This window comes from Dendropsophus ebraccatus, chromosome 3 (genome assembly GCF_027789765.1).
Source record: "Dendropsophus ebraccatus isolate aDenEbr1 chromosome 3, aDenEbr1.pat, whole genome shotgun sequence".
NCBI classification, from domain to species: Eukaryota; Metazoa; Chordata; class Amphibia; order Anura; family Hylidae; genus Dendropsophus; species Dendropsophus ebraccatus.
The window spans coordinates 76,285,383-76,310,367 of NC_091456.1; the positions used below are offsets into that span (position 1 = coordinate 76,285,383).

A 24,985-nucleotide genomic window follows, 5' to 3' on the forward strand; every position below is an offset into this window, starting at 1 on the left:
TAGAGCAGACACTGGCCGGGGGGACATAGTGTATGGGGGGGGGGGGGGGGTTTACTTCATATGCATACACCAGAATGTTGGTGGAATGTTACCCTGTCACTGATTCCTCAGACAGCTATTCTTTACGTACTTTCACTGGACATGACAGGACTAGAAAGTAATAAGACCCCAGTACTCACACCCTGCGGCATGAGGCATATGCGTCACTTAGACTGTATTGACCGTATTGGTATACTAAAGAGGCTTTGAGGGATAGTTTAGGGAAATTGAAGCTTCCAAATAGGTGGATCTCATAGTGTGCAATCTGTGTGGACGAGAGAGGAAAGGGGGGGGGGGGGTGCTGGTTAGTTGGGTTCATGGGCTAAATTGTGGACAATATTTTCATTTTCATGATGCTGGCTCCTGTTACTGAACTAGACTGAAGGGGAGAGCAATTACTGAGGCATTCATGATGGGAAAAGGGAGACTTATTTTCTGGCATGGTGAAAGGTGTTATTGATGCTTTTCCTGCATCAATTGTAAACATCCGATTGTCTTTTGGACTTGTTGTGGACAATATATTGTAACCCATACAGTCCTACTATTGCAGTATATTGTACCTATGCATCTTGTATGATAATTTTAAAAAATAGTCATATTGGCTTGAATGAATATTTTTATTTTAGTTAGACATATAAGCACTGTAAAAATAAATACATAACATTATTTTGATGACCATTAAACACAGTTGACTGTAAATTTAGAGGTGGACACTTCCAAACACAGCTTGCCATTTTATATTTTCAGAAAAAAAATTCCACTGTGTATTATTATAGCTTTATACAATAACCAAGCTTCCACATGAATGTCATTCTTTAGTCATATGCTGGCTAGCTGATATATGAAACAGGAGACCATTACCAGCCATAAGCTCTGGTCCATACCGCTTTCCTCCTAAACTCTTGAAGACCTCTCAAGTTAAAAAGTGAAGCTGAAAGGAAGAAAAAAAAAAACACTTTATCCTGCACCAAAAAAACATATATATCTAAAACAAAATATCACCCACTTGAATTACAAACTCAATAAACTGTATAACTGTTTATTATAGGCAACATCTGCCATGCCTCCTGAAAGGTTTCACAGTCTTTCACAACACGACATTTGCCTCAAATCTGACATCCCATTTTTTGCAGTCATATAGGCCGGCATGAGATATACCTTTCAAAACCATTTTTGATTCCCCTGATAAGGCTCCTTCTGGACTTTCAAGGAGATTCATCATCCAATCAATAAACTGTTAAAGGTAAAAGGAAAATGTTAAAAATCCTGTCCCAAACAGGGGAGTTACCGACATAAGTACGCTAAGTATTCTTAACCAGTAATTCATTCATCTCAGCTTGTAGTCTGTGCTGTAACTACTTGCATGGTAAACTGGACAGATGCATACCAAACAACACTGGGCTCTATCTGCAGAAACTTTATTACTAGCTATAGTAGAATACTGCACAGGTATCTGCACTGATGTGGCTGAATACAGATGAGGGATTTGGAAAATTACTACATGGCTCTCCCTGTAGTGTGCTAACAATGGGGGGGATATAAGAATCTACTATTTTCACAGCAGGACTTCAAACACAATGCAGATATGTGGTAAAAAAAGTATGTATTGTAATCTGGATTAAAGCAATATCTTAGGGTCCTTTTACACAATATGGGACTTATTTGCAGTGCCCTTACAAGGAACCATACATCACACGGCCATTCCACAAGAACAATTGGGGCATCGTTCTTGCTGTCATTAGCATTCATTGTTATCGGCCGAACTTCTCCTATGTGCAACTGATTAGGTAAATCTTACAATCACACAATCAGCTGACGAGAGGGTGTAACTTCTTGGCTGGCCTTTTTACATGGGCCAATTATCGGTCGAATGACCGTTTCTAGGAACACTCGTTGCCAACATTTAGCCTGTGTAAAAAGGCCTTTACGCTTTCCTTGCAGCAGCTAATCGTCTTTGTAATTAAATATTTTCACTTTGTAAACAAAGTGATAGTAACATACACATATAAGTTATTTCAGTTAACTTAGATACACCTTAGATTGACGGCCGAACCTGCCAGCAAAAGTATAGTTGTATGGGGATCTTTATACTGTTCAGTGGGGTTTCTGAAGAACTCCATAATGAGTAAAAGGTAGCTGAATACATGTACTGTAAGACTATTACATAGAAAGAAATTAATGAAAATTAATACCTTCTGAGCATGTTCCTTCCAAGGTTCTTTTGCTAAAAGTGACTGTAAGCTTGCAGGTAATGCAGTAAAGCATTCATTTACAGTCAATATATCTACAGAATGCCTCCCCAAAGAACCAGAGGTAAATTGTGATTCTTGACTGCAGGCCAACCAGCTACCATGGACCCCAAGGAGTAAAGGGGTAGCATGATCACCCCAGGCCACTACGGATGCAGCAAAAACATGTAACAGGAAATCCACTCCCTATAAAGGAAAAGAAAAACTAACAACTTTTCAAAGAAAGCAGATGGAACAAGTCATTAAAAATACTAGATCATACAGTCATTTAGTTCATGAGAGAATAATGTGCTCTACCTCACTTAGGAGAACTTTTTGCAAAAGCGTGGATTGATAAACTATGCTTCTTATGTAACTGATCAAATCCAGTAGCCAGTCCAATCTCTTCAAAATGCCTAAATAAAAACAAAAAGAAAATAAAGACAAGCCACAGCAGGATGCGTCAATTAATAAAAGTTACACATTCACAGATATTAAAATATATACATTACAAAAAAATGCTTTTACCAAACCTATTAAAATATGTTGCCATGTTTACCAACCAAAAGCATTAACGCTACTATTACACAGGCAGCTGATAGCCCAATACTGATGGACTACATACTAGTGATGCACAGAAAAATCAATCCTACTATTGATTCTCGAAGAAAAATATTGGTTTAATACCAGGATTCCCTGGTAGTCGATACTTTGTGTTAAGCTGTGTAATAGCTCGATTTAACATGCAGTATACTGCAGAAAACATGATGGATGGCAAGCTGAGCGCTTGCCATGTTCTCTGCTGTGCGCCCTCTCTCTCACCCACCCCCTAATGTCATCTGCCTGGCCCGCCCACCCCACGGTCACAGTAGTGCTAACTTCAAATATCTGGCACAGAGTGATCGCTCATGATGGCTATTAAACTGTGCAGATGCCGCTGTCAAAATAGACAGTGGCATTAAACCCCTTCTGAGCCCGCTGTATACGCAGTGGGGGTTAGCTACTATGTGTAGCAGACCCCCACTGATGGCAGTCATTTAACCCAAAATGCAGTCATTTAAATGCCACGATGTAAACAATTGCAGCATTGAAATGGATGATTGACAGGTGCCATATCTGTCGAGTGTCCGATCAGCATCCCTGCAATGCGACAGCGGGGAGCGGATGGGTCAGGTCTATGATCCCACTCGGCTGCTGCCGGTGTCCCTATGGTAATAGAGTCTAGCTTAGCCAGACTCTGTTAGCAGAGCACTGATCTTACAGATGTATGCAATGCTATAGCAATAATATAGCATTGCATAGATCAGAATTGGCAGTTTATTATCGATTATAAAAGGTCCCCAGAGGGAACCTAAAAAAAATAAATATATATATGTTTTTAAATTAAAGGGAAAAAAAATTTAAAACTCTAATACTCCCCTAATACTAAAAAATAATTGCCATTATCGTATGCATAATTGCCCAAACTATAAAATTATTGCATTCCCGATCTTGCACAGGATACAGTGTAAGCACAAAAAAAATGTGAAAGTCCAAATTTGCTGCTTTTTGGTCACATCACATCTCAGAAAAAAAAATTATTTAATTTACAGTTTCTGGTTACAAGCAAAACAAGGTGCCAAACACCAGATGAAGTATGAAGAATACCAAGGTGTTTAAGACTTTTTTAGTTACATTTCTATAAGATAAACTGTCTTTAGTGCACACAGAAATTACAGCAGACAGACATTTAGTGTTTCCTTAGTTTTAGTACTATAGTACCAGTATTCTGGTGGCTTAAGACTCTTGCTTGATAGAAAGTCTGTAACAACATCCAGAGAATTAGAGTCTGCTTATCTTGGCACTCCATAGCTACTTCTATTACTTCTTTTAAGTATGACAGTGGTAGACGTCCTTGAGAGATGAGATACACGCGAACAAAAGTAGGCTTTACAATGTTGTCCTGGAGTTAAATGATGAGATTAAAGCAAAAGAGAGAAATAATAAAAATAATGAAGGGCATAGTTAGCAAAGCTTAAAGAACAACTCTGGACAGAAAACTTGTTTTTCAATATGTCCAGGGAGGGGGTGAGTGAAAACAAAAACATTCATTTAGGCTACATTCACATGTCAGTATCTTTTCAAGAATGAAAATCTGAATCCTCTATTTTTCATCCGCAATCTGCAAAATATGTATATTTATCAGTTTTTTACAGATCCGCAAAAAAAGGTGTAGAGAAGAAAAATTGAGGGGATGGCAAAATTGATGTCATTAGCTGTCCCAACCCCCCAAAAAAGGTCACATGGTCGTCTGGGGGCCATTTTACAGTCATTTCTATCAGTCAAGATATTTCTGGCAGGAGGAGTTTGGTGAGGTCATAAAAATGGACCCGTGATGTAGATGGTTTCGCAGATTGAAACGTACTCTCCACAGATTTTGCACTCTCCATAGACTTCTATGGGGGTGTCCGTTCCGTAATCACAGACCGGATTACAACATGTCCTAATTTTGTTCATCACGGATTGCGGATCCCCAAATTTACTGAAAGTATGAATAGCACCATAGTAAATAGTTGTAACGATTCAGTATTTCCAGGTCCATGAAAACGGATAAAAAATACTGACGTGTGAATGTAGCCTTACCTCCACAGCTCCAGCGCTGACACCCACAGTCCGCTGCTCCAGTCCCCAGACGCATCCTTGTGGGGAGAAGGGACATGGGACGTACAACGGATGTTTTTGTTTTCATCCAACCCCTTCCTGGGCAAAATCAAAATAAGTGTCCTGCCTGGAGTTCTCCTTTAATAGCTATTTTAAACATAATTTTACAATGGAAAATACATTTACAAAGAGAACCGAGAAGCTACTTTGGGACTTAGCCTTTTACCTTGGAAAAACAGCAAATTCTTTCAACTTCATCATCTGGCAATTCTAAGATGCATTTTGCGACTTCAATGTATATCCCCATGCTTGCTTTCTGTATCAGAAACATATATGTAAGAACAAAAGTGTTGCCACCTTAGTGAGGAAAAAAGGCTGTGTCACATGACCAAGGCAGTTGCATAATGTAAGTGTATGGCACCACCTTGCTCCTACATACAGAGGGCGGGTCCTGTGCCTCTCTTCTTATTGGTCGTGTTCTGAACATTTAGGTCATGTTAGGTTAGGCTGTGACATGTCAAATATTTGTGATAGGTACACGTTAAAGAAGCTCTCTGGCAACCAGAAGACTGCAAGAGCCCTCTGCTCGCTGGTGCTGAATTTTTTTTCTCTACCCCTGTCCCTTCTGAGGGGATGGGGGGGGGGGGGGGTGTTAAGCCACAATGTTCAATAGCTGCCATTCTAGTTAAAGGGGTACTCCGGGCAAAATGTGTTTTTAAATATGTTATTACATAAAGAAAGTTATACAAATCCCTAATATACACTAATTATGGGAAATGCACATATAGTGCTATTTCCCTCACTTTAGTAGGTCAGGCAGGCTCACCTCCTCAAAAAAAATGTGACGTCACGTCTCAAATGTATGGAGCAGCAGGGGGCGCATGTAGAAGTATAGAAAGGGAATAGACGTCTATTCTCCATCCCTCCCTCCCTGGGCTGGTAATGTCCCCCTCCCTCTGTCCCACCCCCCTGCCCGGTCCTATTATACTTGCTGCAGTGGCTCACCCCAACTAGCTGCCCCCTCTGAGCCCATCTCTCCCCTGGCCGGCCTCCTGCAGGAGCACTCACCCGCTGCCCCATTCCGGCGGGGTGAGAGCTCCTGCACCTAACCCCAACTTGCCGCCCCTCATCTGAGAACTGTGCCCGGTCCTTTGCACGAGCGTTCACCCCTGGCCCTGTGCAGAGTGCTCACCCGCCGCCGCCCCGTCCCAATGGGCTGAGCTCTTATGCACCTCTTCCCAAGCAGCTGCACCTTCTCCCAAGCAGCTTGCTTCACCGTGCACGGAACTGGGTGGCCGGGTGGGTGTTGAGACTGGCTCAGATTGCTTCATCTCAGCGCTCAACTGGCCGCCCGGTTCCATGCACGGTGAAGCAATCTGCTTGGGAGAAGGTGCAGCTGCTTGGGAAGAGGTGCATAAGCACTCACCCCACCGGGATGGGGCGGCGGCGGGTGAGTGCTCTGGACGGGGCCAGGCGGCGGGCTGTGATGGAGGGGAGCAGACTCGAAGGGGAGGTGCATGAGCGCTCACCCCGAAGGGCAGCAGGGAACGCTCGTGCAAAGGACTGGGCACAGTGCTCAGATGAGGGGCGGCAAGTTGGAGGTAGGTGCAGGAACTCTCACCCCGCCGGAACGGGGCGGCGGGTGAGTGCTCCTGCATGGGACCGGCCAGGGGAGAGATGGGCTCAGAGGGGGCAGCTAGTTGGGGTGAGCCACTGCAGCAACTATAATAGGTCCGGGCAGGGGGGTGGGACAGAGGGAGGGGGACATTACCAGCCCAGGCAGGGAGGGAGGGATGGAGAATAGACGTCTATTCCCTTTCTATACTTCTACATGCGCCCCCTGCTGCTCCATACATTTGAGACGTGACGTCACATTTTTTTTGAGGAAGTGAGCCTGCCTGACCTACTAAAGTGAGGGAAATAGCACTATATGTGCATTTCCCATAATTAGTGTATATTAGGGATTTGTATAATTTGTAATAACATATTTAAAAACACATTTTGCCCGGAGTACCCCTTTCAGTGCACAGCATTTAGCAAACAACTGGTGTTTTCTAAGTTTATTTGCATGCATACTCAACAAGATGTACATCTTCAATGGGCAAATGCCTACAAAGTGGTCATATTGTAAGTAATAATCTATTAATTCATACCATAGAGGTGTGTTGGACAAGAAATATGTCTTATTGAGTAAATTTATGGCAGGATATGTGATTAAAAGTGTACAACCCATACATAGGGGAGTCCATAGAAATGAGCACTGCATTATGTGAACAGTTTACCTGAATATCATCTGGTAATAGTTGGTATAGCCTTTCTATGGTTTTGCACAGGAAACTCCAGCAATGTTGTGAAGGATTGGGAAGCTTCATAGCCTGGGTCAAGCCCAGCAGAACATTATTTGACATCTTCACATCCAAAGTCTTACTTTGGAACTCAAACTGAGAAGTCATGTACACATCAGCAAAGGTCTGCAGCTTATCCTCAGAGACATGTTTCATCCAGAGTGACAGGGAAGTAACCAGGTATAAGCGTGTTGTTACCTGCAATGTAAACAATTACCAAAAATGCTGGAATTATTGAAGGGTGGAGGCTCATAGAATTTTAAGAAGAAAAAAAACAGACCAGATTCCAATTATAATGCCAAAAATCACATACAAATAAAAATGCGCTAACACAAACAAGTACCATCAGATTTACCAATACAGTTAAATTATTTCACAGAGCAAACAGACTAGACAGTCTAAAAGTACACCAGATTTATCACAGTTGTTCATTGTATTTGATAAATCAGGTGCATTTTTAGACTGTCTAGTCTAAGACCGTCTAGACGGCCCGATGTTTAGGAGCAAGTGAGCGCCGAGCTGTCATGTCAGCGCTTGCTTGCTCCTCATCCCCCGCACCAACAGCGAGCGGTGGTGGTGGTGGCACAGGAGGGAGATGGCTGACCAGACGATCTTTAGATTGTCCGGGTGACCCATAGAAGATATGTTTAAATCTATGAACTGTTACTTACATTAATATTGTAAACTAAGGGTGGTGCCACCCACATTCCAAGCAGCACAGCAGCATTTGGAGAGGTCTGGGCTTGAGTCACTGCTATCTGGACACATAGCTTTTGGATCTCATCACCTGTGTACAAGGAAGTAAAGTCAGTATATATCATAAATCTACTTAAAAGGAAACTAACAGCAGGTTAGAAGTATCTAACTTGCTGTTACTTTTTCATAGCGTAAGAGTGCTAGATGAAAATTTAATTCATGATGAGGGGTGGGTGGCAGGGGAAATTGTGCCCAAAACTGCTTATATACATATTCATAAAAGTAAAGATTTTGTGAAAACAGCGCTGAGGATGAAAGCAAGAAAACTACCTTCATTCTCAATGTCCTGTGTGCCAAGGAAACAGCAGCACATTAGCAGGTTTTCTCACTAACCTGCTGTTAAAGAGAAAATGACACCTGTGGCACACACACAATGCATTGGAAATTTTTTAGGCCCTTTCACTACACCTTGACTGTAGTCTATCTGTCGTAAATTCAGTTGATTGGATATGATTTGGAATGACACACCTCTTTATTAGGTCTCACAGCTGAGAATGCATAGTAGAGCAAAAACCAAGAATCTAAGAACCAAAAAGGTGAAAATAACTGCCTGGAGGCATACACAAAACTTCTGCTGCACTGACCGTTTTCAAGGGCACAAAGGCACATAATTCTTAAAGGAGAAGTCCGGCCAAAATTAATTTTTGATATGTTTTTACTTATGAAAAGTTATACAAATTTCTAATGTACATTAATTATGGGAAATGCACATATAGGGCTATTTCCCTTAATTTAGTAGATCAGGAAAAATTGCATAAACGTATTCATTCAATACATTAGGATATCACAGTAAGCGCGCCGATCCGCCGCATTCCCGCCGCATATACACACTGAACTACAGCTCCCATCATCTGCTTATAGTATGAACAGGTGATGGGAGCTGTAGCTGGGTTATGGCTGACTTGCCTGCAATGCCACTGCTTATGCCACCGGGCGTAGGGGGGAGCCGCTCAGTACACAGGAGCGCTCCTCCCTCCTCCTCCTTTTTCCGGGATACCTTCTCCCTATAGCACTGCTGACTCCCTGCCTGGCCGCCGCTCTCCGCTCTCATATACCGGCTCCCGATGCTTCCTGGTGTCCGCGCTGATGCATCGGGAGCCGGTATATGAGAGCGGAGAGCGGCGGCCAGGCGGGGAGTCAGCAGTGCTATAGGGAGAAGGTATCCCGGAAGGAGGAGGAGGAGGGGCTGAGCGTCTCCCCTCTGCGCCTGGCGGCATAAGCAGTGGCATCGCAGGCAAGTGATATCCATTACCCAGCTACAGCTCCCATCACCTGTTCATACTATAAGCAGATGATGGGAGCTGTAGTTCAGTGTATATGCGGCAGATCAGCGGGGATGCGGCGGATCAGGGTGCGGCGGGAATGCGGCGGCTTACTGTGATATCCTAATGTATTGAATGAATACATTTATGCAATACTTTGGGAAGCAAGGACACTTGCTCCCCAAAGTATTCCATAGATGTATTCATTCAATAAAAAAGCACTGTACACTACACTACATTACATTATATAGAAATCCATAGAAACAATAAAGTCCCATAGACTTCTATACAGAGAGCGCCTCCTGCTGGACACTCCATAGGAATTACACCTTTCGTTGTGACGTCACTGGATCTGAGAGAATTCTAACACTTCCTGATCTACTAAATTAAGGGAAATAGCCCTATATGTGCATTTCCCATAACTAATGTACATTAGAAATTTGTATAACTTTTCATAAGTAACAACATATCAAAAATTCATTTTGGCCGGACTTCTCCTTTAAGGCTGCAAACACACAGGGCAGATCCGCAGCGGATTTCTTGCTGCGAATTTGCAGCGAAATCCACTGCGGATCCCTGTCCTGTAATGTCTATGGGAAGCCATACTCGCAGCGGGATGGACATCCCGCTGCGAGTATGTCAGGAGACCGCTCCATTAACCCCCGCTGGACAGAGCATATACATTACCGGTTCCGTGATCCGGCTGGCTTCAGGGGTTCCCGGCTGGATGGGAACCCCATAATGTATAATGTACATGATGCAACTGCCTTGGTAATGTGACACAGAGCCTTTTTTCCTCACTAAGGTGGCAACACTTATGTTTTTACATATATTTATCTGATACAGAAGGCAAGAATGTGGATATACATTGGGGATATAATTGCCAGATCATAAAGTTGAAAGAATTTGCTGTTTTTCCAAGGTAAAAGGTTAAGTCCCAAAGAAGCTTATCAGTTTTCTTTGTGAATGTATTGGCTTACTTCAGGGGTTCCCGGCTGGAAGCCCCGCTCAGCCAGTCTGCTGCGGTGAGAAATTTGCTGCGGATCCGCCCTATGTGTTTACAGCCTTAAAGATAAAATAAGTTTAGAACAACCCGAACTCTTGCTAGAGCTGACCACCTCACCAAACTAGGTAAGGGCCTTGGTAATAGAAGTGATCAAGGACCCAATGGTCACTATGGCTGAGCTCCAATGGTCACTATGGCTGAGCTCCAAAGATCCTGTATTTAAATAGGAGAAGATTTAAAATAAGTCAGCCATCACTGCAGCGCTCCACTAATCGGCTTATGACGGAACAGTATTTAAAGTGAAATAAGTGAGATCGCAGGGAGCGGATTCATTGCCAGTGCATCCCAGGGCTGCCTGACTCTACAACTGATCCAGCCTGCTGCCTGCAGGATGAAGCAATAGATTGCCAAGTTAATGGATCAAGGCAGTACATATGATCAATCAAGTTACTGATCATAAAAGTCCCTTGAGGGACTACAAAAGGGTTAAAACATGTTTTGTTTTTTTAATGAATAAATCCAAATACCATTTTAAGTAGGCAAAAAAAATTGATTAAAAGGTGATAAAGTCACATATATGCTATATCTGTGGTATCATTAAAAACTACAGATTATGGTGGAAAAACACAATACATAAATCTCTGGAGGTCAAGATAAGGCTACAACAGAGCTGATTAGTATCAAATTGAAATGACTTGCCAAAGTTGAGTCGCATTAAAGGAGCAAGTATGAATGCCCAGTTAACCGGTGGGTACTGATAAGTATCAGCAGCTGCAGCGATAGATGACACACACACTTTCACCAAGGCTGAAGGGATTGCTTCAGGGCCTGTAATAGAAGAAATACATGTAACATGGTCGTTTTTAAACAGTGATAAATTTCTCAGATAAAAAGGTGAATAGTACTTAAATTATTAATAGTCATCTTTCAGAAATCAATATATATCAATACTTCTTCATAAGAAGCAGGACTTCTGTGTCTATTATGGACTACAGAGAGGGGAGGGGCTGAGGGGAGTGAGTAAAAAAAAAGGGAGAGGAGAAAAGGCAGAACTGCAAAACTACATTCTGCAATCTTCTCTCACCAAGCCCCAGTTAAACACTGACAATCCTGACCTCTGAACCCAGCGTTTTATGGGCCCAGTCTCCAGACTACTGGGCTGCTTCTCTGCTCTCCCTGCTCACTCATCCCCCCACAGGAAATAACAGACTCATCAAACCCATCATAACTTTTCTCCTCTGTGATGAAGACGTCTTTGCCTGATAATCAACAGATAAAAAAGGGAGTGGGGATGGGAGGCTGGAAAACAGCTTTTTGAGTACAGAAAGAGGCTTTTATGCCTAGTTAAACCTATTACAGTTTCTGAAAATTGCTTGTACTATTGATTTCTACAAAAAGTGAAATAAATAAATGACAGTTACACTTTAAGTAAGAGTATAGAAAATATAAATATCATTTCAAAAGTCTCACAGATTCATATTTTATCCAAAGTATGCATATGAGAGGGGGGGGGGGGGGTCTGTTCACACTAGCATTTAGAGACAACCAGGGTCTCAACTGTTTTGTTCAGCAGTATTAAACTGGAGTACCTAGAGCCATCCAATGAGACTAATCCTGGGGGCCCAACAACAAAAAAACAAAGAGAAAGATAATGCTGTTCCGGTTCCATTCTGGATTTATCCATACCTGTGTCCCCAACTCTGTGAATAACAAGCTTTTAGTTGAGCTACAACTCTAGGAATGCCCTAAATCTATGAAGCCATCAGAGTATGCTGGGAGTTGTAGTTTCTGAGAGGACAACCCTTTAATAAACGGATGGTTGCGTAGAAGCTCCTTGTGGCTGCAATCTATGCTTCATAAGCTTTTAAGAAAAGCACAAGCTTGTTATCTGATCAGAGTCCTTCACTTTTAATATTCTTCTCCTTCTGACCTGGCCACCATGAAGACTTCTGATGATGCCAGACTTCTCCTGATCTCTGCAAAATCTGACAAACATCTTCTCGGTGCTCTTCGTTCAAGCACCATCCTCACCTCTATTCAAATTCGTCATCTGTACTGCTCAACATTTTAACGGTACCTACTTTGAGCCCCAATGTAGTATTTAGGTCTAATTTGGGCCCTCAAATACAATTTAGGCCACCTCCATGTCCTCACATAGTACAAACGCCCCATCTGTGCTGTCATATAGTAGTTCAGCTACCCCCTCTCTACTCCCATATAGTAGTTAGGCCCATCTGTTTTTATATAGTAGTTAGGCATCTCTGTGCAACCATACAATAGTTAGGCCTTTTGTGCCTCTATATAGTAGTTAGGCCCCACTTTGCCTCCATATAGGCACCTCTGTGCCAACATATAGTATTTAGACCCCTTTGTCAACATACAGTAGTTAGATCTCTCTGTAACCTTCATATAGTAATTAGGCCCCTCTGTGCTCCTATATATAGATAGTGCTCTCTGTGCCTCCATATATTAAAGACGCTATGTGCCCCCATATAGTAGTTAGGCTGTTGTGTACTCCCATATTGTAGTTAGATGCTCCTTTGTGAATCTATATAATATATTAACTTTTAGTCTGCCTAGGGTGCACTATGAGCAATGCACTAATTTCTTATAAGGATCAATGCAGTATGTATATACTAATTGGTGTGCATTGGAAGAAGGGTAGTCTTATACGGCAATTATATCCCAAACTCTATAATTTAACAGGAAAAGTTGGGTGTCGTCTTATACGCCGGAAAATATGGTACATATTATTAGAGAGAAGACATGATGCAAATACCTGAGGCCCACATTGGGCCTCCTCAACATAACTTAGAAATACATGTTTGTTGCTAGTATGTTACATAAGACATTTATCCAAGGACACAAGCGCTGGCTGCTATTTTCTTCAAATGTCAATTACAGTACTTACAAGAAATGTGCCTTAGAAAATTGTGGTCAGACAGCGGAAACTAAAATGATGCTGACTTCCTTCATTGCAAAATGAAAAACTTTTTAAAAAACTTAAGAAAATATCCAGACACACACACACACAAAAGAAAAATCTTCTGGTACATCACGTGTTACTATTGCCTAAAAGCTTGAACCACAAAGTACAAAGGCTTAAGCATGCTATAGAACAGTGCATAGATTTCCATTACTGGAGATCTTTGATACAACATAATAAGCAAACCACTACTCATATGCTTGGCTCTTTGACTTAAAGTATGACTTAAAAGTATGGTGACCCCATAAAAAAAATATAATGCACAAAAAGCATATAGAAGGACTCACTGATGGAAACCTTTGTCGCTTGTCAACACTGGATTCCTGGATTCAAACTTTTACAAATGATCACAGTTTTACATCATGGCACCCAGAAAGGAAACTACATTTTTCAACATGCACTGCACCTCAGAGCAAACTGCTTTGTACCCACCCACCACTGACTCATTCTGCTTCTGTTACAGAGGACATGTTACAGCTTGTCTGGTCTACAGAAGAGCCAGAGATCACATGTCCCCTGTCTCAGAAGGGAGGGGGAGGACAGAGGAGTAAGGACAGAGTGGACCAGGCAGTAAGGCCTTATTCATGTAATAAAAGCCTATTAAAATTAAAAGCTTTGATTAAGGGTTGGGATTGAACAGGAATAACTCTTTCCTGATCGGAGTACTCCTTTAAAGAGCATTTATCTGTCATTAGAAAAAATTTATGACATGTCACAAACCCCGACCAAACAGTAAAATGAGCTTATAAATTCCCTTTAACAGTCAGAACCAATGTGACACAGTTTCTAAAAGAAACTGGTAATGGCAGAGTGGATTAATTAAAAAAGTTGTTGAATGTCTTCCCTCGACTAAATCATGTGGGGCCACTTTGTGACAAGCTGTCTTCCTAAGGGTCCATTTACACAGAAAGATTATCTGACAGATTATCTGCCAAAGATTTGAAGCCAAAGTCAGGAATGGATTTGAAAAGAGGAGGAATCTCAGGCTTTCCTTTAGACCTGATCTCTGTTTATAGTCTGTTTCTGGCTTTGGCTTCAAATCTTTAGCAGATAATCTTTCTGAGTAAATGAACCCTAAGGATATTGGGTTGAACTTAATAGAACCACAGGTAACTATGCAAACAATACCTTTCTTTCCAGCTGAAATTAGGAAATCCACAAGAGCACGTATTAAGCTTCTTTCAGGAAGGTAGCTGAAATCTGGGGGGACTGAAGTAAAAAAAGATATGATTAACTGGAGAGAGTTTACATGTTTTAGGCTCTGTTTGCAATCAAGCTAGGGACTTTGTTGCAAATTCCATCAAAGAGGACAGGAGAAAAAAAACACAGCAACAGAACCCTTATGGAATCCATTGTAATTCAATGAAGTTCTGTAGGGTGCAATGTGAAATACCTTCAGAAAACAGTATATTAATATGTAGTCATGGACAATAATACTTTTCATTAAATTCTGTGGACATTTTCAGACCACTATTTTCCATTGTTTGACAGATATTATTTCATTACCAACAATGCCTCAAATACTTAAAGCGTAACTATAATTTCAGTAGCCAAAAAATGAAATTTCTCAAATAAAAAGCCCACGTGTTACCCTTTAAAAAGAGCTCGCTGAGATATCACCAGTTGTTTGGCTCAGAGGAATAAATGAATTTTTCTTCTGGCTGAGAGAAAGTGGGCGTGGCCTATCCCTCATCTCCCTGGCTGCGTCCTTCCATTCACTGAGCAGCACCTCGGCAGATGTTTCACACATAGCAGGATTAGATACAGCCCCAGCATACAGTATTACAATGTAAGATTAGATACAGAGCCCCAGCCGATGGTATCACACACAGTGGGATTAGATACAGTCATCTGCTCTCATTACACTGTAGGATAATGTCAGCCATGGAGGTGGGGGCACCTGCTGCAGACATCTGATAGTGAATGTTATATGTACTATGGAAGGACTACAGCTGTGTTGTGTTGGGACTTGTAGTCCCCCCTCAGTGACCCACCCACTCTGCCTCATTCAGTACATTGGAGTGATGGTGGCACTGGATACACTTGTGCCTCCATCCATCTCCTCCCCTGCGCTGCTCCTCACACACAACACCCTCAGCTCTGCTATGTGGTCTCTGTGAGGGGAGGGGGGAGAGTGTGCTGCTTGGAGGGGGGGAGGAGGGTTTGTTTATGTGTGTGTCAGGGCTGTTATCTGATGCTGCTGTCAGAGTCTGTACTCTAAGTACGGATCTGCAGGCAGGGAGCGTGTCCAGCAGGAATGCAGAAATAAGTCAGAGCCAGACAGAGCTGTAAGGGCATAATCAGCCTTATGTATTTAAAAAACTGTTCATTTTAGGTTATTAATGTATATTGCAAAAATTGTTATCATGCCCTAAGCTAACTAAAACTGAAAGGTCAAAATATTTTAAAGTTATGCTTTAAATTTGTTTGAAAAATTTAGACTTTTCTATACGACACTTCTTTTCCTATTTAAACCTGTTATTAAATTGGCATTTTTGGAATGCAATTGCCCAATATTTCTAAACCCCTAACCTGTAACATTGATTCTTAGCTGTCTTTTAACACAGTACATTTTTGCCTTGTAGACAGTTTTCATTTTCGTTCATTCCTCATTGCCATAACTCTTTTAGGGGGTGAGGAAACATAATAATAAAAAACACCAAAAAGAGACAGCGGTCTGGAACGATCAGGTATACAAACCTGGGAGCATGGTAGCAGTAGGGAGTGAGATAATATATATGTGCAAATGCACACACGGAGGTGCTCACACGCAAAGAAAATGTACGATGTAACAATTTAAGAAAAAGATAATATATGGAGGCACTCACCGTTAAAAAAAATTATTAAATCTTCATTAAAATATCCATGCAGAGTGTAGCAGGAACACGGGACGCCAGGCTCTGATGGCTGTTAACACATGACAGCTGTTTCGCACGTAACAACGTGCTTCTACGGATGCTGACTGGGCTCGCAATACCTAGGACTTAAAGCCTATCATGGACATGCGCGCTTCAGCCGTGACGTCACAACATTACAAAAGTTAAAAACAAAGTGACAAAAACAGTCAATCAGCACTTTTTTCACTTACAGTGTGGACTTACGTGCGAAATAGCTGTCAAGTGTTAACAGCCATCAGAGCCTGGCGTCCCGTGTTCCTGCTACACTCTGCATAGATATTTTAATGAAGATTTAATAAAGTTTTTTTTAACGGTGAGTGCCCCCATATATTATCTTTTTCTTACATAATAATAATAAATATATACCTGCTGGCCCATGTGCACTTGTCGCGCTGTTCTCAGCCACCGGATGTCGGCCAGCAGCTGGGTTCGTCAGGTACCTGGCTACTCCAGCTGCAATGTCACCGCCTAGCTAAGGGGTTGCCAGATCAGCGACTGCATCGGTGTCCCACCCCAGTTACTGAATGGCTGAGCAGCCAGTTCATCAGCGGGGTAAGTTTCATAGAAAAACTCTCTCTGCATCACTTGGAAACGTGAAAGCATCACAAAGATATTACCACATAAATTAAGTAAGATCGGATTTAAAATATGGAACTTTGTCCTGATGGCCAAAATTGTCTTTGTCCTTAGAGGGGAACTCTGGCGTGGGACAACTTTTTATTTATTGCTGCAGGTATAAGAAAAAAAAACAAACATCTTATTCTTATTTCCAGCTCTCTCCTGGTGTTTACGAGTCCCCTGCTGACCGCATTCGCAACCGTCCTGGCAGTGACAGTCCGCACAGTCAAGACGTGGCGGCGGATGTGGTCAGTGAAGGACCTAAAGAAATCAAAGTAGGACACTGGGGGACCACTGTGAGGTAAAGATAGGTTCTTTATTATTTTCCTTATAACTTCAGCAATATATAACCTCTTTAAGAGGTTAATAAAATTATCAAGCAAGGATACTGAGACACGAGTCAAGAACAACAATCTAAAAATAAAATACTCACCAGAAGTTCTGCTCTGAGATGAAGACAGACTAGATAAATGAAGATGTCCAAGGATCCAAGCTGCATTAGTCTGTAGGCCAATAGCTCCAGAAAAGTTAATAATCTGTGAGAATAATATTTTCAGCAAAAATGTGATTAAAACAACCTCGCTGCTCTAAATAAAGATACCACCATGCTGTGTGCTAACCACTGGTGGCTACCTGCTCCCGCCTGTCAGATACCAATAGGTTATCTGTAAAAATTATCTAAAAACAATTAGTTGTGCCGTGCTATATGTAGGGAACTGTTGTAAAATACAAAATAACACACTAGTCCGCATCAGTCACTGTTCTATAAAATGATCTTATAGGTGTAGCCAATTTCACTCACCCATATATTTCAACTGCTATTCTTTGACTTGTAGTCCTTCGTAATAATTCACAATCATAAGCGGTGAGCAACGCCCTCCTGGTAGGTGGCAGATCAACAGGCTGCTATTTGCAAGGTACGTGCCCCGGTCGGTGGCACGTATTAAACCTGCACTGTAAGTCCCAAACCTGAGTACTCTGTGACGTCACAGAAGCTATGGATCGCTGTATGAGGCAAACTTCCTCAACCTTTGAAACCAGTTGAGGAAGTTTGCCTCATACAGCGATCCGATAATATTTTCAATTGATCTTATATTTTCAATGGTACTGGTGAAAACTTTAAAAGGGTTATTCTGGCATTTGCACTGCATAAAAAATATAAAAATACTCCAGCGAAAAAGCTTTTTCCCAGTAGTTGAAACACATTACAAAGTTATATAATTTTGTAATATGCTTCAATCACCTTTCTGCCCCCCTTCCTATGCCCCCCCCACCCAGAAAGTGAAGTAAACTCATTCTTACCTAATGACTGTTGACCCCAGGTGGGTCTAAGCCCTGTTAGGCCAGCCTCCCTTTGTCAGATGACTCAGGTTGCTCTGCTCTGATTGGCTGAGCAAGCTGTAAGCCATCTAACAGTTCTACAGAGTCAGTTAGACATCACAGGAGACAAAGTGCATCACAAGAAACCCTAATCCATTGTCACAAAATGGCTGCCACAGAGCAGTCTGGGGTCAACAGTCATTAGGTTAGAATGAGTTTACTTAACTTCCTGGTTGGGGGTTGAGGGGGGAAAAGATAGGGAAAGAGGGGGGAAAAGATAGGGAAGGGGGGGGGGCAGATAGGTGATTGAAGCATATTACAAGGTAATATAATTTGTAATGTGCTTCAATTACTGGTAAAAAGCTTTTCGCTGGAGTACCCCCTTAAGCCAGTTTTGTGGGAAAATTTCTGAATTTTGTAGCATTTCATTTACAATAGAAAAACTGCCCCATTCTCTTTTCCATACCTGAGTAATTGTTTTGATGACTTCATTAAGTTTGCTTTGGTAAAGGGATGACTGGATGGCTTCAGATTTTAGCTGCAATGAGAAATTTTATCACATTTCAACTTTTTTTTTGCATGCTTTACTAGAAACCAAACATAGTTATTAAAGGGGTAGTGCGGCGCTAAACAATTATTCACTAAATAACACACATTACAAAGTTATACAATTTTGTAATGTATGTTATGTTAGTGAATCGCCCCCTTTCCCGTGTTTCCCCCCACCCACACCAGACCCGGAAGAGTATTGTTCTATACATACCTGCCTCTAGCCGATCCCCGTCTGCCATCTTGTGCCATGACGTCGTCTTCGGACGGATGGCTTTGCATAACTGTGCTCAGCCAATCGCGGCTGAGCAGCTGATGACGCGGCAGAGGGCGGCCGGCACTAGGGACGGTCGGAGCGGTTCGGCCGTCCGTCCGAAGATGACGTCATGGCACAAGATGGCGGAACGGGGTCGGCTAGAGGCAGGTATGTATAGAACACTACACTTCCGGGTCTGGTGTGGGTGGGGGGAAACACGGGGAAGGGGGCGATTCACTAACATAACATACATTACAAGGCTATGTTCACACTGCGTATGAGTCCGGCCGCATTTCGTACACCGCCGTACATGTGCGGCTGAAACATACGTCCGTAGTACAGTTATGCTTCCCTAGCTTGTTTCGAAGCGATCTGAAACAGGTCATTTACTTGGAAATCTTCGCCCAGCCCAATAAAACCCACAGAACCTTTTGGATCGAAAAATCAAGTTCAATTTGGCTGAAATAAGTACTTCGTACGGGACCGCATGGAAATCCACGGCCGTGAGTTGGAACATTTCCGTCCTCAAACAATGGTTTTGTTCATTTTTCACGGCGCCGCATACGATCCGGCCGTAAGCTCATACGTAGTGTGCACTGTGCGGGCGTATATCGTATACTTTCAAGCGAACGCATCAACCTCAAATCTACGTGCGTATATTCGCGGTTCGCACAACGGCCGGACTCATACGCAGTGTGAACATAGCCCACAGTTGTATAACTTTGTAATGTGTGTTATTTAGTCAATAAACTGTTTAGCGCCGCACTACCCCTTTAATCCAAGTAACCCATCAACAATAACCTGATAAAAAATTATATTGTTGGTAACCCACAGCATCTGCAAATTCATGTAATAAAATCATGTTTATAGGCAACTAAGCAGGTGTAAATAAAAAATTGTTTAACACATACAAATACTGCCCTATTATTACTATGTATACTAATAATGCCATATTTATTTGTTTAGTGTCTTTACTTGTATGACTGCTGATTCTGATCCGACCAATGCGACAAGTCCATTGAGTGCAGCTAAGCGTTGCATTGTAGGACAACCCTGAAACAAAAAACGATCACTTTTTCAGCAATTCTTTCTTGAATGCTACAGATGACCATCAAATACAGTATACTGAGTAGGTTATGCCGGAGCGGTAGTGGACCATTCGGGTATCGTAGTCGTCCTGAACCTCAAATGGATTCCACAATGAGCGGCTGAGGTCCTCTGGTGTCTTGAAAAAAGTGGAGGACAAAATAGGGTGCACACTATGTGGGAGATAGGACAGCCGATCCCTGACACTGTCCTATTTTACCCTAAATGTACTGTCCCTCCAGACAGAGCTCTCGCCCTAAAAAGGGCGACTCCGCCACACTCACTCCTAGGGTCCCTAGTTAAACCCTAATACTCACTAGTGGCTGTGTCCCAATGCATTTCATCTCCCGTTAGGGGAATCATCAGGGGATCAAAAAGAAAAAGTGCCACGTACAAAACAACAATGAAGGGTAAAAGCTGCACGTATGGTGCCTGCTGCGCGTATGGCGTTCCCCTACTAATACACAAAACATGCTGGTTTAAATATACATAACTCCGCCCATCAAAGGTTGCGGCTACACACCTGATGCAGATCCGTCTCCAACTACACATAACATTCAAAGTCTCACGTCGCACTCCAAGATCCACAACCCCCGCCGTCACGGTCATGTGATACCTACTATTTCCGGGTCAAAAAAGCATCACGTAATGCTGTTTTGACCCGGAAATAGTAGGTATCACATGACCGTGACGGCGGGGGTTGTGGATCTTGGAGTGCGACGTGAGACTTTGAATGTTATGTGTAGTTGGAGACGGATCTGCATCAGGTGTGTAGCCGCAACCTTTGATGGGCGGAGTTATGTATATTTAAACCAGCATGTTTTGTGTATTAGTAGGGGAACGCCATACGCGCAGCAGGCACCATACGTGCAGCTTTTACCCTTCATTGTTGTTTTGTACGTGGCACTTTTTCTTTTTGATCCCCTGATGATTCCCCTAACGGGAGATGAAATGCATTGGGACACAGCCACTAGTGAGTATTAGGGTTTAACTAGGGACCCTAGGAGTGAGTGTGGCGGAGTCGCCCTTTTTAGGGCGAGAGCTCTGTCTGGAGGGACAGTACATTTAGGGTAAAATAGGACAGTGTCAGGGATCGGCTGTCCTATCTCCCACATAGTGTGCACCCTATTTTGTCCTCCACTTTTTTCAAGACACCAGAGGACCTCAGCCGCTCATTGTGGAATCCATTTGAGGTTCAGGACGACTACGATACCCGAATGGTCCACTACCGCTCCGGCATAACCTACTCAGCAGTCACCGTTGAGTGGTAAGATATATTTTTTTCACCTAGGATACCTTTTCCTCATATTTGTCTGGTTATTTTTGGTAATGTAATTTTAACTTTATATTAATAAAAGCTACATTTTAGACTTAATTAGCTGTACTTCACTATTTGATCTATTTGTTATTTATTAGTGAGAGTTTTTTTGTGGTATATATTTGGATTTATACAAATACAGTACAGTATTGCCTACCTCTGCAAGAAGAATTTTTACCCATGCAGGCAGCAAGCGACTGTTCAGATCCTCAGCTTTCCCATGGCCACAAACTGACAAGCCATGAACAATACTTCCCAGAGCCAGAGCTAAACCAGGTGTCTGTAACGTATAAAGATAAAGATGCTAAGATGATGAAATTGAGATCAATCCCACTTTCTGACTGACAGATCGCTACTAGAGATGAGCGAACCGGGTTCGGGTTCGAGTCCATCCGAAACCCGAACGTTCGGCATTTGATTAGCTGGGGCTGCTGAACTTGGATAAAGCTCTAAGGTTGTCAGGAAAACATGGATACAGCCAATGACTATATCCATGTTTTCCAGATAGCCTTATGGCTTTATCCAACTTCAGCAGCCACCGCTAATCAAATGCCAAACGTTCGGGTTCGGATGGACTCAAGCATGCTCGAGGTTCGCTCATCTCTAATCGCTACCTATACTCAGAAAAGAAGAGATCAGTCAATTACTTTGAGACAGGTGGAAAGCACCATAGAGAGCTGCTCAGCAGACACATCTTACTGAGCCTAGCACAATACACTGGAAGAAACCCAGCATGTTAATAACAAGGCTTCTTTAGAGTGTACTTGTCACAATGGCCCGCTTCTGGATCAGCAGTGAGTTCCTCAGTGAGAGTGGGTTGACACTATGGAATCCTTGTGGATAAGTTCCAGCGGATTCCGTTGCTTGTACCCGTTTGCGGAGGCGTGCATCTTCTACGGCTCAATAGACACTATTCTATGGCCGGGCCGATTCCCGCTGTCCGTCGAAAGAATTGACATGTCTGTTTTTTCAGTAGAAGGCGGAATCCGCCAGGCCATAGAATAGTGTTTATGGCACAGGCGGAGATGCACGCAGCCACAAGCGGGTACCAGCAACAGAATCCGCTGGAACTTATCCGCGTGGATTGCCTAGTGTGAACCCATCCTTAATCCAGAAGGTCGGGTCTCTGTGGATACGGACCATAATGGGCGCAACCCCTATTGGATCCATAGGGGGTCACGTGAATTATGGTTGTATTGCATATTGTATGCAGGAAGACTAAACTTTCTGATTAACAGAGAAATTAGCCGCTTATCCAGTAATTAGCTGTTTAGTACTGGTTTTTAATTATAAAAGTATAACACTTCAGACAATATCAAACAAGCCTCTTTTGGATAGAAAGAAGCAGGGAAGAAACTGTACGGCTTAATCAAGAATACATTAAGCCACAATGTCTACTGTATATAGCAAACCCTAAGTAAAATGCCCACAGAAAAACCCACAAGCTGCCACGTCCATAAAAAGGCAAAAGAGGAATCCGTATTTACAGGAATAATCTGACTGCATTGTTTTTTTTTCAAAACTAAATTCAGAATGCTAAGTAATGGCTGATAATATTTATTCTTACCTGCTGATTTTGCTCGGTCAAAGACCTCAGTTTATTCATATGTTGTTCTGCTTCTTCAGCGCCTAAAATGCCTGCACTGAAAGCTGACACAGAAACCCCAGCAACGGCATATGACAAGACCTGTAAGGAGTTGTATGAATGCTCTGTGAATATAAGCTTTTATAGAACACACATTGTTATAGCTGTTTATCCTATGCCCACTACCCACACTTCTCAAAAATACTGTGCTTTGTCTTTTAAGTAGCCTTCTCTTCCGAAAGGCAATGTATTCTCTTTGTGCAGTCTCTCACACTGTTCACTGACATGCAGTAAACTAAAAAAAAAAACTAAAGTAAACTGCTGAACTTTTGCATACAGTAAATCCCATATCTACTCTATAATTAATAGTGCATTTACATTTTTAGGATAAGTATGGTATGATGGCAATCGTTTCTACTTCTGCGACTATAAACCTACATTTGTGAGACTATTTCAACAAAGGTCAGCGTTGAACTACAAAATATCCAGTGATTCTAGGTGTTACTTCCAGTAGGAATATTCACACTTGTGGATAACCAAACGCTGAAAATTATTTTCTCCTTAAAATGAAACCTCCTCAGTGATAACTTCTTTGCCTCCAAACCCTTAGTAATGTTATTACATATAGTGGAGAAACAAAAAGAAAGGGGCGCTTCCTAGTGTATTAAAGAGAATGTACCACCAGGTACATCCTCTTTAACCTGAACCCAAAGATTGAACGGCGCCGGCACGGGGAAGCTGGTGCCGCGGTCCGTTTTTCGGACCGAGGCCCGGTTCCCGTATACGGCGCCGTCCTATGCACCGGAACCGGCCAGTGCTCAAGCACTGGAGGTAGGCCGGCCCGCCCCCAGTGGGAGGGAATTCCCTCCCCTCCATGATGCGGCTCCATTCATTCTAAGGGAGCTGCGTCATACAGGGGAGGGAATTCCCTCCCACGGGGGGCGGGCCGGCCTCCAGTGCTTAAGCACCGTCCAGTTCCGGTGCATAGAACGGCGCAGTGCACGGGAACTGGGCATCGGTCCAAAAAAGGGACCACGCCACCGGCTTCCCCGTGCCGGCGCCGTTCAATCCGTGGGTTCAGGTTAAAGAGGATGTACCTGGTGATACATCCTCTTTAAATTAAACAACTGGGGGGTGAGGAGTCCAAATTAAAACCACTTACCTAATGGAGTTGTGCTATAGAATAGGCACAACTCTATCGTAGGCTCCACAAGATGTACACCGCAGCCACGTCAGGAACACCAGTAAAATGGTGTGTAGAAGTGCAGCAGTAGTGATTCAGACAGGACCAGGACCAAGGAATCCCTCTCAGGACCGCCGCAGGTGTGAAGATCACGGGTATTCAGCCTGCATATATCACGTATGGAATATCACGCTACGAGCACCATCACTAAACGGTACGTTTATTTGCAATGCGTTTTGGCCAGTCTATTTGTCAAGATGGCCTTTATCAAGCAAATAGACAAATTGACTCCTGAGAGGGATTCCTTGGTCATGGTCCCGTATAGATTGCTACTTCTATCACAGATAGTAGCAGATGGAAAAAAAACTGGATAAGAATACTTGTAAAAAATTTTTAACTTCCATCCCTCATCAGCCTATACCATCCAGAAACTTCTACTAACATCTCACCTCTTGCACTGCCCGACTCTGATCAGAACTATTCTCCAGACACTCATACAGTTTACAAAGAGTAGCTGAGACATGCACTCTGCTGTCAGTCTGACTGTTCTGACTCATGAAAGAGAGTACCAGTCCCACTCCGAGAATGCATCCGATGCTGTGCAAAAGATTGAAAGTTACAATTCTGATTAGAATCACTGAAACAAAAAGGAAGCGAGGAGACATTAAGAAAAATACATTGTATAAAAGGCTAGAAAGATTGAAGTGGGAAAGGTACTTTGTGACAAAATGTAAAAAGAACCTCAAAATTTTTTTCATCGATATAAGCCTGAAACTAACAGTGTTGGTCCCCTAAAAGTAATCTGGGTTTAATAGTAAAAGAGGATGATGAAAATTCTAATCTATCAAATAATCTCTTCTCTAGTGTATTTTTTTTTTAGGAATATCCAATGATAGGTGACATGTTTAGGG

The 24,985-nt window shown here is 42.5% G+C and overlaps 1 protein-coding gene across 3 annotated transcripts in view; it reads right to left on the minus strand.

Annotated features, from left to right (window-relative positions):
• Positions 1-645: 645 nt before the first annotated feature.
• The window catches only part of FOCAD (focadhesin), a 179,129-nt gene continuing 154,789 nt past the window's right edge, over positions 646-24,985 (minus strand). For all 3 annotated transcript variants that reach the window (XM_069962033.1, XM_069962032.1, XM_069962034.1), the window contains exons 29-44: positions 24,524-24,671; positions 22,874-22,993; positions 21,464-21,586; positions 19,878-19,955; positions 18,564-18,635; positions 17,211-17,313; positions 14,391-14,471; positions 10,976-11,104; positions 7,924-8,039; positions 7,190-7,450; positions 5,134-5,223; positions 4,029-4,209; positions 2,586-2,683; positions 2,232-2,474; positions 1,198-1,273; positions 646-970 (exon numbers count right to left, since the gene is read on the minus strand). In XM_069962033.1, coding sequence (XP_069818134.1) covers positions 897-970; positions 1,198-1,273; positions 2,232-2,474; positions 2,586-2,683; positions 4,029-4,209; positions 5,134-5,223; positions 7,190-7,450; positions 7,924-8,039; positions 10,976-11,104; positions 14,391-14,471; positions 17,211-17,313; positions 18,564-18,635; positions 19,878-19,955; positions 21,464-21,586; positions 22,874-22,993; positions 24,524-24,671 — 1,993 coding nt within the window. In that variant the 3' untranslated portion in view covers positions 646-896. The remainder of the gene's footprint in view (positions 971-1,197; positions 1,274-2,231; positions 2,475-2,585; positions 2,684-4,028; positions 4,210-5,133; positions 5,224-7,189; positions 7,451-7,923; positions 8,040-10,975; positions 11,105-14,390; positions 14,472-17,210; positions 17,314-18,563; positions 18,636-19,877; positions 19,956-21,463; positions 21,587-22,873; positions 22,994-24,523; positions 24,672-24,985) is intronic.